Source organism: Rhipicephalus microplus, chromosome 2 (genome assembly GCF_043290135.1).
Source record: "Rhipicephalus microplus isolate Deutch F79 chromosome 2, USDA_Rmic, whole genome shotgun sequence".
In the NCBI taxonomy this organism is placed as follows: domain Eukaryota; kingdom Metazoa; phylum Arthropoda; class Arachnida; order Ixodida; family Ixodidae; genus Rhipicephalus; species Rhipicephalus microplus.
The window spans coordinates 136,656,281-136,674,236 of record NC_134701.1 but is presented as its reverse complement, the minus strand read 5'-3'; the positions used below and the strand labels follow the sequence as shown (position 1 = coordinate 136,674,236).

General features: G+C 43.8%; 1 protein-coding gene across 1 annotated transcript; it reads left to right on the top strand.

Moving 5' to 3' along the window:
- The first annotated feature begins 1,026 nt into the window (after positions 1 to 1,026).
- LOC142786360 (uncharacterized) lies at positions 1,027 to 9,045 on the top strand. Its single transcript, XM_075884016.1, has 3 exons — positions 1,027 to 1,188; positions 4,719 to 5,033; positions 8,839 to 9,045. Exons 2-3 carry the CDS (start codon positions 4,735 to 4,737, stop codon positions 8,852 to 8,854), a joined length of 315 nt encoding a protein of 104 aa, XP_075740131.1. The 5' UTR covers positions 1,027 to 1,188; positions 4,719 to 4,734; the 3' UTR covers positions 8,855 to 9,045.
- The last annotated feature ends 8,911 nt before the right edge of the window (positions 9,046 to 17,956 follow it).

Sequence of the window (17,956 nt, the reverse complement as noted above, 5' to 3'; positions counted from 1 at the left end):
AAGAGCAAAATTAGTAGGCCAAGTAATGGGGTTGTAACATGCAAATTATCAAATAGCTGTAGAAATCGGCAGTGCACGAATCATGCACTAGTCGTCAAGCATTAACGTTGGCCATATTCGTGTGTGACATGGGTTTAATAAAAGAGCATATAGCAAGTTAGAAGCTGCCCACAAATATTGTCTTTTTGCGCCCTTGCTTTGTTTACAATATAGATACGTTTCTCAAGTGGGCCACTCTGCCCGTAACAGTTTTGCGCAGCAACGCTCCCCGTGTTTTAAGTTGGGAGCACTTTATAAGGGGCCGGGCCACAGTATTCGGTCGTATGCTGTATAGGCTGTTGTCGTGGCTTGGCGTAGCACTCCATGTGTATCAGATTGAGCGTGTGCACGCGCCAGGACCGAAATGCCTTCTACCTCTTGTTCTTCGAGCGTGTTGATGATGATCACTTATGATCATCATTATCATCAAAAAAATATTAGTGGGCTTTGCGCAACGCAGCCACGTAGCCATGTATAAAAGTTGAAAGAAAAAAAAGAAGGAAACACAATATTTAGCAAGACATAATACGAGGACAAACAGAGAGAAAATAAAGAAAGAATAAGAATATTAATGGACGAAGATAAAAATAACATAAACGTAGAAAAAAGGCAAAAAAATTGAAATCGAAAACAAGAAAGAAAGAGAGGAGTAAAAAAACCGAAAAGAAACAATTGCTTCCCAGCTCCGCACTTACTACGGACTTGGCACCCTTAGTTTAAAGTTGCCTTAATTTTTGTTTACGACAATGGGACAGATCTATCGTGAAATAATCTCCGCGGTAGCCGTGGCACCCAGGATGTTGTGGCGCTGCCTCATCTCTACTCTCTCTCTCTCCAATGACATTGTGTGGTAGGAAAATGGAGGACTGGCCTGAGACCCTGATGACTAGACGAGGCTCGTTTCGAGTGGTCATTAAAGAGTGGATACACGGAAATTCTCGAGAGGGCATCCAAGACGTGTAAGGACGCCCATGCGTGATGGTGAGCGCAAGCATTCACCCTGACGCTCGTTAGGCACTCAAGACGCGCGCTTGCGAACTGCGGTATCTCCTCGGTGGTAGTGGCACATATCGGTATTAGGCGGCCGACAGGCATCCATCAGTCTCTATTGGACGTTTTCCTGGCGAGTCAGGCGTCGCCGTGCCAGAGGTGAGCCATAAATTCATGTCCGTCACTATAGACAAGCTCCGTTATTAGCGGTGTTGTAGCTTAATATGTGGTTATCTGGTCGTCAACTCTAACAGTGCCTTCGAATGTTCCGCCGCCAATCAAGTCAGGGCGCACAGACATTTTCCAACACCAGTGCATTTGTGCCAATATTGCCAATATCTACTGGATGAGATTGAAGTTTCTTCTCTCATAAGTTTCTTAAATGTATACGATGCGGTTATAAGGTAAAGATCACTTTTATTTAGAAAAAAGACAGGGGGGGGGGGGACTAAGCAAATCATGGTGGACAAAAACAACGCGATGAAAATGGCCATCAATACAGAATAGCCTACAGGACAAGCACATATAAGAATTAGAATAAAACCCTCATGCTTACCACGATTCCAAGCGAAAAGCAGAGCTGTGCGCCTACAGGCGCTTTATCTCATCGCTTATCTTGCAGCTTTCTTGAACTTGTCCCACGGTTTTCTTTTTGTCTTATTGCACTATTTATATTTCTTATGTTTTACGTATGTGCATAGAAGGCTAGAAAGGCGGAACACCCACTTTCCGACTGTACAATGACTTGTTAAATCATACGTTAAGAAAATATTGCTGGCTGGCTTGAAGTGCAAGGAGTTACGTTGTGTAGTTGGACTTCGTCGTTGCGCTTACCTCAAACTTTGACGAACACCTCCGGTGCATTCAATCTGCACTTCAAGCAATCAAGAGCAGTGTGTGCACTCTAAAGATAGAAAAGTTTCGCTTTGCGTACCAGGAGCTCTTCTTCTTAGGCCATGAGGTAAGCAAGCCTTGAAGCCTAACAGCAGGCTTGTCAAAGTTGAGAGCGACCATCAGACCTTGACTTGAATAGCTAACTTGAATAATTATTTGGCTTGTCCCACGCGGTTGAGCATGAGCAATTTGACATTACCGTCGTTTACACGTCTGATAAAAAAAAAAACACTTCTACACCAACTGCCTCTCTCGTGCCCTCTTATACTAACCACCACAGAATCACCGCGATGATAACTGCATCTTATGAATAGTTGGTTCTGACAACTTCGCTGAATTACAGTAAGCCTATGCAGTATTCAGAGGCATTGAGGACAGCACCGCCATTTTTTTTTCAAATGCATTTAAACGAGTGCTGACACCGCCGTTTTTTTATAGTCTTTTATAAAAGAAGAACTTGTCAATTCTTGAAGCCTTGTACTTTTTATGGTGCCTTCATCATTGCGACCAGAAGTCCTCTAGGCCCTGCACGATGACCCAAATATAGGACACTTGGGTGTTTCGCGAATGTTTCTAAGACTACAGAAAAAAGTTCTCCTGGCAACGCTTTGCACTGACGTTGCTCCTTACCCAAAAACTTGCAGACATTATCACCGAGAAGACACCACCGATAAGGTCAGCTGGTTTTCCGCCGCCAATCGGGCCACCTCATCGGTAATTCAAGCGAATCGCTATCGATGTACTGAGGCTGATCCCGACATCGACTGCTGTAAACAAATCGATCAATGTTGCTACCCTCAACCTTACCCGCTACGCCGAGATAAGGGTCCTGCCCAATGGCGTTACGTACGATGTAGACAAATTCTTCGCTTAAAACATTGTCCTGGGTCACGATGCCTTTGAGATCCTCATCACCGATCAGGGTACGGTGATTACTCCTGACCTTAGTCAGTTAGTATAGAGATACAGCCAACAAGGCATCGCCGATCCAAAAAGTACCACCCATCGATCAGTGGCATGGCCAAGTGTCTAAACAAGGCCACCGCCGTCATGCTGACCATGTAGTACGTCGATGGTGAAAGCAAGACGTGTAATTCCATCCTTCTATAGGGAGCCTTCACATATAACAAAATCATGCTAGAAGCGAACTAAATGACGCTGTGCAAGCTCGTCTAGGGATGGAGTCGGCCGCGGCTCTCAACACCAAGCCACCCTATGTCTTCGACCAAGAAAACATCAAAATCACCGTCCACAGTGCACCCACCGAGAAAGTTCGACAACTCGCCCATCTGCGCATCCATAGTCAGCAGAAGACTGACCACGATGGTTATATCCTTCGAAGGCACCACGTAAAATATCAACTTCACGACCATCTCTGGCCTCGGACACCTGCACGCTGACCTAGACTTGGTGAAAAAAATCATGGTATTTCGAAGAACATAATGATGATCAGTGGGTGACGCAGTGGTATCGTTTGGTGTTGCCGTAAATCATCTGTGACTTTGACCATTGACGCGTGCAACTGAGCTACCAAGTGGTGCACAGATCTATACAATGTTTGTTGGTAATAATTGGTATGTTGTGTTGAGTTGTGAATTTCGTTTTCATTTCATTATTACTGCTTTGTTGTTGTATAGAGTCTAGCCTTAAGTTTGCTAAGACAATGTCTCTGCACGTTCTCCTGGTAGTACTTTCTTGTTCCCATTCATACGAAAAACGTCGTGGAGCCTGTCGAGACGTCATATACTTCACAAGCCAGTCATTGTCCGTGATCATTGTCGTCATTCGCTTCATCGTCATGGCGTATTGTGGGTACCTAGCGTGTGCTGTGCCGTGATGGCAGAAATGAAATGTGTGGTATGGAACGTGTTTGTTGTTCATCTTCATCGGTGTCAGCGTCACCACCACTGGTGGCGGCTACAGCGCACAACGCCATCAAAGAAGCCTCGACCTTGAAAAGCTTCTCCCCTAAAACTTCTTCTACTTGAGTCCTACAAAGTGCTTGGGCATCTTGGGACAACCCACGTCCTACAAGGTTCTTGGGTTATCTTGGGCATCATTACGAGCTCTCAGCGGTGGCGAGCGTGTCCTGAAGTTCATGTCATGCGTCTAAAGCTACTCCATGTGCAATAATTGAGGAATCTGTGCCTTGTAGTTTTTTTTCTTGTTTTATTACTTTCTTTTCTACTAAATACATGTTCTCAATTTGACGCTCTCCTTAAAGCATCGGGGCCCGGAGTCATGATCATTTTTAGAGGGGGCTTTTCATGCATGTTTGGTTTTGATGCATACGAGTTTCAGCAGCAAAAACGGTTATGAACGCTCGGCGCAGGCCGTGCAGCAAGGTTTGAGAAGATTCGCCATAACTTGAGACTATTCTGTCATCACTGCGTGTATTGCTCGAGTTTTCTATAGCCTATGCGGCAGCCAGCGATAACGCTAGAGTTTTTTATGGAACGTGTGTAAAAAGCCCCGTTTCTGTACCATGTGGCAGATCACTCGATGGCCGACGATTGTGCACACCGCTATCACTTCACATTGTGAATCGCTTGCATGTTGTCTTTTTATTTATTGGGCACTGCTTCGCCTACATAAATCTTTAGGTTAGGACAGACAGAATGCATCACTGGTCAACGTCACGACTACGTGGCGATACATATTCATAGCGTCAATATGTCTCTTGACAAAGCAATATTTACCAAATTGAAACTTTGTTGGTAATACCAAAAGCCTCAGGAGGATGATCGCAATCTCTCGGTAAATAATGTTCGTAATTGTTTTTCTCTTCTTTTCAGGAGATATATTGCCACTATGAAGACATTCGTATTCCTGCTAGTGTCATCAGCTGTGCTTTTGCACGAAGTGATTGCCAGTGGCTTTGGTGGAGGTGGCTCCGGTGGCGGTGGTGGTTGGGGTGGAGGTGGGGGCGGCGGACATGGCGGCGGAGGTGGTTGGGGTGGTAGTGGCAGGGGAGGCGGTGGTGGCTACAGCGGTGGTGGTAGCTATGGGGGAGGTGGACATGGGGGAGGTGGACATGGAGGAGGTGGATCCAGTGCAGGAGGAGGCCTAGGAGGTATCATGCAGATGCTCACGCGAATGCTACAAAGCTTGTGAGTATTGATCATTAGAAATATGCATGATCTCTACGGTGGGACGTCACAATATTTTATTGCAGTGTTATTGAGTCAAATAACTTAAACACTAAAGAAAGCGGTAAATTTGGAGCAGCGTCTTCCTCTGATACCAAGATATACCACAGTGGATCAATTGGCTAGGATGCTCGGCTGTTGTGCGTTCGATCCCGGTCGTGGTGGTTGCGTTTCAATGTTGACGAAATGGCTGAGGCCCGGTCATTGTGTGACGTTATTGCACGTTAAAAACACCAGATAGTCAATATTTCTGGATTCTTTCACTACGACGTCCCTCATAATTATATTGTACTTTTGAAACGTGAAACCATATATATTAATACTTCACCAAGAAATCTGTGTGTAATCACTTCCTTAATCAGTCGTTATTGGCAAGTGATAAAATTTCACAGTGTATTCGATCAAAAGAAGAAAAAGTAATAGCTACTTTTATTACATTCTCTCGTAATACCTTTTCAAAACAGAGATATGATGGTTGTAGGTTATTTGGTGATGCTTCAAATTCTATTTTTGTTGAGAAACCATCAAGCACGCTCACCTTATGCTTTCATATGCGGTGGGTCCCAAATGTAGTTCGTTGAGATTTCGTTAATGTTGGGCAGTACCGCAGGAACATAGTTTAACTACTTCCACATATTTAACTAAGCCCAGCATGGCCTCAATCGCTTTCGGCGTATTTGAAGGATGACTATTTGTAGTATGCTCGTTGTTACGTAAACTAAGAACCACTTAGTGTTTTCTCTTGTCTAAGAAGACCACGCTATGATTGCCAGATCCACCATAGTAGGCAACTCCGGATGAGCTGTCAATTTCTAGGGCTCTGGAAACGCAATTTTATTCATTTAAACGGCAATTCTCGCATTTCTGCCACTCCCTCTCTGTTCCCCCCCCCCCCCCCCCGAAAAAAGCTGCCATTCCGGCCGGGAAGAAGACGCGCTCTAGAGCTCACCCGTACATAATGCAGAAGACTTGACGCAATACCACCGCTTGTTGCTATGTCGTAAGAAAGTTTTTTTTTGTGTTATCTGAATGACACTGAACGAACAGTGCGAAAACGTAAAAATTGGTCATAACTTTCGAATTGTATGAGACACTTTTCAGAAGAAAAAAAAAGCCAACCAGCTCTACTTTGCGGACACCGATGAAACTTTACCGGCCAGGATTGAAAAATGAAAACATGAACACAAAAGAACCAATTCTGCGCACAGTTTGGCAATTCGAAAGAGGGAAAAAATGGTGTTCACATGAGTGATGTTAACTTTTCACAACACTCAAAACATCATAGTTATGCATATATAAGTAGAGGAAAACTAACACAGAGCGATAAAAACAACAGACAAAGGCATGCACATGTCTTTGTTTGGGCTGTAATGTCTGTAAACTGGTTGTTTGCTCTATATTTGTTTGGAACTGTGGCACAAGCAAAGGAATGCTCCTTGTGCAAGGGACACTAAGGAGAAAACCCTTTTTCGCACATTAGTAAAGCACGATCTCACAATCCCAAAAACGCTACCCTTACCGTGGTACGACGCTTGGCAAGCGATAAAACGCACAAAAATAATTCGGGTGCAGACGCCACCTTGAGATTCCTGCACCAAACACCATGACGTCATAGCTTTTGAAGGCGTGTACAGGGTCCTACGTAGCTTCTAATCTATAAAAAAATACAATGTTCACTAAGGGTGTGATTGAGCTAGCATACGAAGTTTCAGGAAAGTTCGTCGAGAAATTGTCACGAAAACAGCACAAATACACATTCAAATGTCTGACGTCATGAGCACAAATTTTTGCACGGAGTTTAACAATGAAACTTACACGTTGACTTTTTTCGCTTATACTGAACTCATGATAACAAAGTCCTGCAGGAAGATGAAAAAGGCTTGGGCCGGGCAAGTAATGTGTAAGCAGGATTACGACTGGTCATTAAAGATAAATGACCGGATTCCTAGAGAAAGCAAACGCGCTATTCAGGTGGGCAGATGAGATTCAAAAATTTGCAGGCACAACGTGGCATGAGTAAGCACGAGACTAATTAGATTAGCGGACTGTGGAAGAAGCCCTTGCCCTGCTATAGTTGTAGTAAGGTTAGTGATGGGGAAGGTAATGCTGATGGTGACAGTGACATATGCCATTAGAGTTCTCAGAGTGTAGTTTATCAATACACATGAAGTGTCCCTTCAAGCACATTTTTACGTTCAAAGACAGCTCAAGCTTTCTGGCCTCAGAACGTTGAGGTGTTACACCATAGCCCCGAAACTGCGCTCTGCAGATAAACAAGGCCAAAACACAAGCACGGCCGGTTTAAGCCTTATAACTAGACGACACAGGCATTCATGCATTGTGTAGGTGGCGAAGTCCTATTAGGTGTGCCTAAAGAAAGAGACAATGTACTATTCTTATGTTTTGATTCCTAATTGCTATTATGTCAGCGGTACCTGGGCCCACTCCACCCAACAACACGACGACGTGGGATTACACTCCTGTAAAGCTTACGAGAAATTAGATGGCAAATAGTATGTTATTTGGTTTAATGGTAGCGTATATACGGGAGATATGAGCTCATTTCAATGGATCACTGAGCTTTGCGTGTTGCAAAGCAACTCCTATGTGCCACACTTTTTATACACAGCCCAATGTTTCTCATGGCTAACCTTCATTCCTTTTTTTTTCACTTAACTCACTGCCATGTCTGTGTAGGAATATTGCTTTGAATTATCCACATTTTCTTTTCTTTTCCTCATACTTGGTTCAGTTAATCACCTCAAATCAACATTTCGCACGTACAACTAATAACCTAAACTAATAAACTAATAAACTTAAACTAATAAACTTTAACTAACAAACTCATACTAATAAAATTCCACACGCCAATTCAGTCATAATATAATACCCGGTACCATCCAGCCCACCAATATATTAAAAGTAACTGTCAACTCCTGATTAGCGTTGGTTCATATTTAGCCATTGGGTCTTGCCTAAAGGTATACTGAATTGAAACAATAATTTCCTTTATGTTGATAACCTTTATTTGAGAAGTCGAATGCCGTAAATTTTACCGTCTATATTTCGTCAACAGCGGAGAAAATCAAGGTCGAAGTTTTGTTGCGCGTGACATCACTAATTTCTTGAACGGTCAGCTTTTCACTGATTGTCCAACAGTTAACCTGAGAGGCTTGTGCAAATTTCTTCACATTAATGGCTTGTCGGCGCTCAAGCTCCTGATGATTTGAAGGGAGCATTGGTGAGTATGCGGTCATTTGAAGAAATCCTTTCGACCTCTACTCAGCTTCAGTAGGTAACGATAATGTAAGCGCTAACTGCAGAAGGAGGTGGAAGCAGTAGGCCGGAGGAAGACACAGTCTCCTCAGATGCTGTTCCCGCTGTTACCTCGAAATGGGGCCCTCTTTCGATGAAATAGAGAGAAATTAGTCACCCTCGAAAGGCATCACTAGTTCGGCCGTGCAAAAGTAAACTTCGTAAGAATTCTCGCATTGACGCTGAACATCCCTGGGGCAAGTTCCTGTACACTCTTCCAGAGCCCACTGAGTGATCTCAAAATAACGCATCGTCGCTATTGACTTTCATACGCATTAGAGGGGCCGGGTCAGCAGAGAGTTCATAAGCTATTCATTAAATGGGGAGCCTCGATAGAGATTTTTATTAACACATCTATTGAATAAGTCAACGAGATGCATGCGTGACACCAACAGTGGCTTTGAAACAGGCACTTTATTATGATAATTGATTTGTCCCATTTGTCATGCAGGTTCCAGCATCGCTGAAGAGCCGAAACGAGCAAAGAAATTATTTTCAAGGAAGCGACTCAATTCCTGCGATATGAACCCAACCTCAGTAGTTCCCGTATGGTCTCCCATAAGTTCCTGACGGCTGTGTGTCTTTTAAATGAATTTCGACGTACGAAGATCACATTCCGGGACAATTGAAGAATAAAGGCTACTTTTTGAGTAAAGCACACCATCGCAATTTGAGTACTTCTCATCAATACAAAAAAACTTTTGCGCTACACAAGCGCCAGCTATTGCGTATGCTTAGTCGGCATTTCTAGTGATTTACCACACAAACAATTTATCGAAAAGTGTTATACGGCTATTACCATTCTTACGATTCTCACTTCTTTTTTTTTCTCCATCTCTTTACACTCTATTATTCCCTCTTCCCCCCCCCCCCCCTAAGTGCAGGGTAGCCAACTAAGCCGAGCTTGGTTACCCTCCCTGCCTTTCTTCTCTACTTCGCTCTCTCCCCTACTGTGAGGCACGTTTCCGCTCTTCCATGGCTACGCCCGATGTGGCATTTGTTATTCAAAACTTCTCCTGCTCATCAGTATAGCATTATGAGTGTTTGGGTTCTGTATATTTTTCTAATCAGGCGTCTTTTCATTTGCGCATGCGAGGCACGTCATGATTTACTTTTCTATTTACGCCTGTCTGGAGCTCATTTAATTTATTCAAAGCAAGTCGTGTGCACTGTATGAAAATCTGAGCCCATGCAGCCTTACGAAGCCTTTGGGTTTACTGTATTGAAAGGGGTTACTGTACTGAAGCCTGGCCAGTCACCATTGGTGCTCACTTCTTACCGCCTGATGGCACTGGCTAGTTGATTGGGCAAAGTGATGGAGAGGATGGTACTAGGATGGCTAAAATGGTTCCCGGAGCATCACAACATCTACCCAAACGCTATGAAGGGTTTTCGCCATGGCCGATCATCAGTTCATAGCATCATAGACCTGGTCAGCTACGTGCAACACGAAAAAGGCCGAAGCGTCTCTGCGCTTCTTTATTTCTTGATGTTAAAGGGGCGTATGATAACGTCACTTATGAAGCTATCCTCACCGATCTCAAAGAGGTAGGAGTGAGCGGTCGTATTTTACAATGGCTATGTGCCTATCTATCTGGGCGATCCTTTTTCGTGAGAACCGAGGATGGTGACACTTCGCTACATTACAGCCACCATGGTGCTCCCCAAGATGGTGTACTTAGCCCTGTACTATTCAACCTGACGCTAATCGCTCTCCATGAGCATCTGCCAAGTACTGTCAGATTGTCCGATTGTCTCCAAGCGTGAAGTACGCGCAGCAAATACAGTATACAATCTGTAGTGTAAGAGTTAGGACAGAAAATTATCAAACGTATTCAACAATCGCATATGTGTGCATAAATGGTGCGGTTCACAAATTGAAGACTAACCGATGCATACAGTCAAAAATCACAAAAATATGCGTGGTCACGTTAAAAATACATATCAAAGAAAAACCTAAATGCATTAATATAAGGTAATAATGTCACTCTATTCAAGAAACACTTTCAATGATTTTCCTGTAAACTTCTTGTTGGCAACGGGATCAAAACTTCCCTCAAACTAAATGGTTGGCTATCTGAACTCATCAAAAAGATGGATATGTGAAGTTGATTGATTGATATGTGGGGTTTAGGGTCCCGAAATTCTCATATGATTATGAGAGACGCCGTAGTGGAGGACTCAGGAAATTTCGACGTGCACCCAAATCTGGGGACATGGACCTACAGCATTTTTGCCTCAATCGAAAATTCAGCCGCCACAGATGGCATTCGATCTCCGGACCTACGAGTCAGCAGCCGAGTACCTTCGCCACTAGGCCACCACACTGGGGCAATGAGGAGATAGATATGCGAGGTTTAACGTCCCAAATCCACCATATGACTATTATAAACGCCGTAGTGTAGGGCTACACATCAAGGATGACTTCGGTCGGCGTCTTGGTGTTTCGTGTTGTGGGCATTTTAGAAAAAGGTGACATATTTCATTTTCTACTAATCCACAATCCCATTCAGAAGTTTAAGCATGCTCAATTTTCTGTAAAAAAAGCTCAATGTAGGCAGCACCTAATGTTAATCGCTGAATAGTGGTTTCCACATTTCTGTGTAATAATTGCGGTATTTCAAAGTTAAGTAGTGTATCTTTACAATATCAATCAGAGCGTTTTGGTCAAAACCAAGTTTTCGGTATAATTGAAACATGTTGGCCTTAAAGTTTGGCTCAATTAATTTTCTTGATATTGAAATTGCAACCCAAGCATCATATTGATGTGCTTCCTGTGCTGCTTCATCAGCTGATGTGTTGCCTGGTATGTAGCAATGTCTTGATATTCAGTGAAACATTATTTCATGGTGCTCTTGGTTTTTATGGTGAGCTGTTTAAGGGTGTCGTAAATCAGGCTATCGTTTATTGTTTTCGCTTTCGTGTGAAAAAGTGATGTTGGTGCCGCTTCTGAATCACTGAAAATTGCGCATTTTTGAGTATCTCTTATAAAATTGATATATTGTAAAGCACTTAGATAAGCAAAATTTTTTAGCTACTGCATACAATGTCAGGCGAGATAACTTAAATGAATCTTGTACATTGAGGTGCGGTAAAATAAATGCTGAAGTTTAAGATGTTGTTACAATGAAACTCTTTGTATATAGATACATAGAACCCTGCTGTTGCATATATAACTAATAAAGCACTTGTTGTTGGGCGGCTCGAATGAACATGATATTTTGCTGATTATGCCACCCGCTGACACTTAGTGGCACTGCTTTCTTTCCGTGCAAAACGAGCCTCATATGGCCATCAGTGCCACCATGCAGTCCTCAATCGCCCTCGTAATGTCACTGGAGAGAGAAAATTACATTGCTTTGTTCCCATTCCGTCTTTTCAGTTACATTACGCGAGGGGTCACTGATGACCAGATAAGGCTCGGTTTCAGCGGCCATGAAAGAAAGAACTTACGAGAATTTGAAAGAGGGTCTTTAAGTCGTGTGTGGCCACCTGTGCGTGGTGGTAAGTGCAAGCGCTGACCCTGACCCTTGTGCGCTCACGACACACGCTTGCGAACGGCGGCATCTCCCTGCAAGGAGCGGCACACATCAGTATTAGACGGCCGACAGACGTCCACCACTCACCATTCCACGTCTACGTGGTGACTCGGTCTTCTGCGTACAAAGGTGAGCTACATGCATGGATGTTGCTCGGCAGAGAAGCTATGCAGTTTGCATTGTGGGAGTTTGGTACGTAGTTCTTCGGTCAGCGAACTGTAGCCCTGCTTTCAAAAGTGCCGCAGCAGGGAAGTCGGGGAACCCAGAAATTTTCCAATACCACGACTTCTGTACCATTCCTGGCAATGTTTAAGGCACGCATTGTTAAATTTCCTGCGACATGGGTTTCTTAAGTGTGGCACTCCGTCTGGCAATGAGGTAAGGATGTCCATTATTAGGAGTTCACTCTCAGGTGATTTGCTCATTCATGATCAACAAAAATAGCGTGATAAAAACGTGGGAGCAGACGAAAAAAGCTACAGGACAGCCGCATAGAGAAGCTAGCAGAAAACTCAAGTTCACCACGATTAAAGCCGAAATGAATGAAATATGCGCATCCAGCTATACTTTATTGCTGCGCTTGTCTTCTGCTTTTCCCGACTTGTCGTACTTTTCTTTATTAGATTACTATTCATTATGATGAGTATTTATGCCTACAAGGCTATAGATGCGTGACATCTGCTTCCAGATACTCTGGTGGCTCATTCAATCATGCGTAAGAAGCCAGAAGGAAGACAAGGAGGTAAAACACGAGGTGAATCAGTGGTTCCAAGAAAAAAAATATTACACCATCTCCCATCATCAAGAACAATTAGTAACATGCGAAGAAGTCCATGGGTCGACCTATAGTTCCGTTCATCACAGGCACCGAGCCCGATGTTGAAGCGTCCTTGCAAGGGGAGCACACCGTGAAGCCAATGTAATTTCTGTAGCTGATACTCGTCCCGAACTCATGTTGGAGCATACCACGCGCGTTCACCACCACGCCCTGAGGGAGCACGTGTGTTCATCGCGCGTCTCTAGAATCTCGTTCCCTATGTCATCGCGTGATTTCTGACATACTGTAAAAGGAAAAGACCACAGCCTCTCACACAGCCACTTACGCAGCCTGAACGCGGTAGCGCGCGCCAGTGCATTCTGACAAGGATACGACGCATTGGTTCGTCGCACGTGTGCAGTTCCCGGACGTGATCACATGATTCCTTAGACAGCGTAAGGTGGAAAGGCGACAGGGCATAGCCAACCACTTGCACAGGCCGGAACGCGGTAGCACGTGAGCGTGTTCTGGCTTTGCTTGCGCCAGCAGTTGCGCATGAGTTGTAAGGGTTGTCCCGCCGCACATCGTCATGATCTCCGCCATGAGATGCTTCGCATCTGAAAAACCCTCTGCGCTGTTGCTTATCAGTTGCCCTCGCAGCCGCGCAGTTTCCCGGCGTAGTGTGAGCTGATTCCGAATGACAAAATGCCCTTGCTTGTATCAGAGGTGCCACAGCCAGCTTTGCACGTTAGTTCTGGCGATTCCGGGGGCATTCTTGCATGATCTTTTACGGGGAACGGTTCGTCTGTACTTTGTATACGCCAAAGAAAGACCGAGAAATGGCCAAGAAGGTCACGCTAAGCCCCTAAGATCAAGCAGTTTCGTTCTTTCTTTAGGCGTTACTTGGAGTAAACTTCTATTTTTTTTACGTCTACGAACTGGTTATTTCACACGATCGCTCGACTGGCTACCATGTTCACTGATGCCATTGTTAGCCTACCGAAGCGATTTGGGCGCACTACTATCTCCTGCAAAAGGAACACGCGAAAGTCTGATTGAAAGCCCACTTGCGCCCGTTGAATTATATTCCAGATTAACAGATTCCGTAAAGGAAGTGAAGGCATCTCTTGCTACCTGAATCACGTCTTAGCAAAAAAAAATATCCGTTGAAAGTGAAAAGGTACTCCTGTTCACTCGAAAACTAAACTTCAATATAGTACCTGGTAGCTAAAGCCAAGCCATTTGATTGATTGATTGATTGATTGACTGATTGATTGATTGATTGATGTGTGGTGTTTAACGTCCCAAAACCAACACATGATTATGAGAAACGCTTTAGTGGAGGGCTGCGGAAATTTCGACCACCTGGGGTTCTTTAACATGCACCCAAATCGGAGCACACGGGCCTACAACATTTCCCCTCTGTGGGAAATGCAGCCGCTGCCGCCGGGATTCGAACCCACGACCTGTAGGTCAGCAGCCGAGAACCTTAGCCACTAGACCACCGCGGTGGGGCTAAAGCCAAGGCAGATATGCTAAACCATAAATATTTATTAACAAGAGAAAGAAAGTAATCGGAGCTTAGACGCCTCGTTCAGTGAAGTTTTTGTTATTGAGTGTGGTCAACCGAGGCAATAGACAACAGTTTGGGGTGCAAGGTTAATTCATCAGAGAGTAAGCATAGCATATTAAAGCTGAGCACGAGAAACAATGACGTGACAACAGTTTTACCTTTTTCCTACTGCGTGAATTGCAATTTACCGTCACCTTTGCAAAAGAGCTACCTTTTTTGTTCATCCTTTCTACTGAAGGCAGTATCAGAATACTCGAGCTACAACACGGCTTGTGTCGTTTTACCAGTGGATCACTTTAAGCTCTTCATGGCACCGGGCCTAGAGTTTTCTAACATTCACTATAAAGAAGACTCTGGTGCTGCGATCATTCAGCAACTATGGGAATGATGGGTAGTACACGGATTTGCCTAGTCTTCTTACTTTCGGTTGGTGAATCGTACTTGTGAGTTCGTTTATGGCTGTGTATCGGTTTTTTTTTTTTCGGAGGAAAGAGCAAACGCTTTTAATTTTGTGTCCTATTGAAAAACGTAAGCCTAAAAGAATAAGGTAGTTAAGTGCAATTGCTGAACCATTGCTGATTTTTGTTCAAGTACGACTAATTAACTTTCTCAATCTTTAACACCTATAGAAAATCGACAAAACTCGGCGAAATTCGCTTACAATTTCGGTCATAATTTAAAGATTTATAGCTCCGAGAGCAGGTACACCATCCGGAGAAGGCACACCAGAAGTGCTGTAAATTCGTCGGTAACGATCGCCTGCCGCTACCGAAAATTCTGGGGATTATGGTATTTTTGTATATGTGCACCGCAATAAGAAATTAAATGAATTATTCATTTTTACGGTATTATAGACACAGGTATCTTATTTCAGGCATACGGGTTTCACCCATAAAGGCTGTAAGCAACGCTCAGCCCAGGTCGTGGAGCATCGAGATGCTTCGCGTTAACATGAGGTCATTTCGTTAATGTAGCGCTTAGTAAGAGCTAATAGTCTGGAGCTTATGAGACTGCCAGGGATAACACTAAAATGTTTCATAGAACATGTGTAAAAGCCGACGCGCTGCACCACGTAGCCGATCACTCCATGGCCAACGACAGTGCACACCGCAATCACTTTCCAGTGGTAATCTCTTCCTTGTTGTCTTTTGATTTAACGGGTGCTCAATTACCAAAATAAATTTTTAGCTTCTTTTTTAGAGCCACATATTTAGCGCCACATGCTTCTTTCGTCAAAGTCACGACTATATATATTCGTACCACCAGTTCTGTCTTTTTAGAAAGCAACATCTACTAAACTGAAACTTAGTTTCTTTATTCGGGCCTAACCCTCTCGCTGCCAGCCATAATATAAAGATCAATAATGTCAGTTCACTCTTGTTCTCTTTTTTCCAGAGGTTTTATCACCAAAATGAAAACCAGCCCATTCCTTCTGGTGTTGTCAGCGGTGCTTTTGCACGAAGTTATCGCCGGAGGCTTTGGTGGAGGCGGCTTCGGTGGCGGTGGTGGCTGGAGTGGGGGTGGAGGTGGCGGGCATGGTGCTGGAGGTGGTTGGAGTGGTGGTGGTGGTATGGGAGGTGGAAGCGGACACGGGGGAGGTGGACATGGGGGAGGCGGATTCAGCTCAGGAGGAGGCATAGGAGGTATCCTTCAGATGCTCAAACAAAAGTTACTAAGCTTGTGAGTATTGCTCATTCAATAAGACATCAGCTCTAGGCTGTGACATCGTGGTATTTCCTTGCAGTGTTATTTATTCAAATACGATGAACACTAAGAAAAGTAATATATGTCCAGCCGCCTGTTCCTCTGAACCCTAAAAATCTGGTCCACATCGGTGGATCAGTGGCAGGGATGCTGGCCTGCTGACCCGAAGGCATCAGATTCAATTCTAGCCATGGCTGTTGCATTTCAGTGGAGACGAAGTGGTAGAGGGCGGCCAGGGTACTGATCGATGTCTGTGCGCGGTAAGGAACATCGGATAGTCAGAATTTCTGCGAAGCTCCTCTAAGACGTCCCTGATAATTGCATCTTAGTGTTGAAACGTAAATTCCTATACATGGTATTGCTTTTAACAAAAGAATCTAGGTGTAACCACTTCGCAAGTCAGTTGTTATTGGCAAGATAACTTTATTCGGTGTATCTAATCTCAAGCAGAAAAACAACCACTTAACTTTACCTTTTATGGCCATAATTTATTGAAGGGTAGATAAGAAGGTTCTTTAAGTTATCTTGCGGTGCCTTAAATTTCGTGTTTATGAAGCACCCTTCAAACACCCTTACTTGGTGATTTCATATGCAGAGGAGACCAAATGTAGTACACTGAGTTGATGTTATTTTTAGAAGTACCAAGTTTACTTTGATGACTGCCGTACCTTCGACTGTACATAGCTTTGCCTCATTCGCTTTCAGCTAATCGATGAGTATTAGTAATTTTATGTTTGACGTGAAAGAATTACCACTTCCTATTTTACTTATCTGGCAAAACCACAATATAACTATGTGGCCAGTTGCGTTTGGTGAATCAGGACAAAATGCGACTTCGTAGGGCTCTTGAAACTCAAATAAATTGCGTACACTCGCACTTTTGCATTTGACCCCGACCGGATTGTCATCGGTGTGGTGCGAAATAAAGCACGTGTCCTGGATCTCACCTGGGCGTAACACGCCAGAACTAGAACAATAACGCTGCTTGATGTTATGGAAAAAAATTCCACGTGCTCTGTTTCGCTGAAACTGATAAAACAGTGAATGTGGTGGCGTTCCCACCGCCAGGTTATCGCAATTATATTTCATATATTTTGTAGCTCTGCTCCTATACCAACACTCTTTGTTAAACATTGATAATAATAATATGTGCGGTTTCACGTTCCAAAACCATGATATCGGAGACGCCGTAGTGGAGGATTTTGGCAATTTCGACCACCTGATGTTCTTTAGCTTGCACTGACACCACACCCTACACGCACCTCTATCATTTCACTTTTGACTTAATGTAGTCGCAATGGCCGGGTTTGAATCCACAATCTTCGCGTCACCGCTGTAACCACTGTCGAGCTCCACAGCCACTGCTCCGTTGCGACGGACTTTTTGTTAAGCTTTGAGGTAATAATATACTTTCATTGCCTCTTGGCCTTACCACTCTCTATAAACACGTTTACAAAGAAGCATTTTCTTAAGCTTCTACGATACGTTGCACCGCTTTACCTTTAAAACCCTATCTGATAAACTATGAGGAATTAGTGTGTTCATGTCTTTTTTTAACGAGAAGGTGTCCCATAAAAGTACTGGGACTATATTAGCCCACTCGCCGTTTCTTGGTCTAACTGTTACTTTCTTCTTTCTTTAGGAAAAGTTGTGTGCAGTGTGATTTACCAATTTTTTTGGCATAGATGCGTTTATGAAGATTATACTTTTGCGATAGCTGCAGAAACTTCTGTGGCGTATACCCATTTGTTGGGCTTGCAGTCGCGATCACTTTTAGTAGACCAGTCATGGGTAGTGAGATCTATCGAGCATGTGTGGCGCAATAGCGTTTATGATGCCCACAGGCATTACCACAAATCACGGATATGAATTTTCAACCAACAATGTATTCGCTACTTAAAAAAGCACACATTTCCTTTACTGAGAGAACATTAATTCCACATCCATTTACCCACGTCAGACGCGATCGTGCTGAGGAAAAGTGCACAGAGACTTG

Excerpts from the sequence above, each read along its gene's own strand:
- LOC142786360 (XM_075884016.1), top strand. The coding sequence starts at position 4,735 with ATGAAGACATTCGTATTCCTGCTAGTGTCATCAGCTGTGCTTTTGCAC.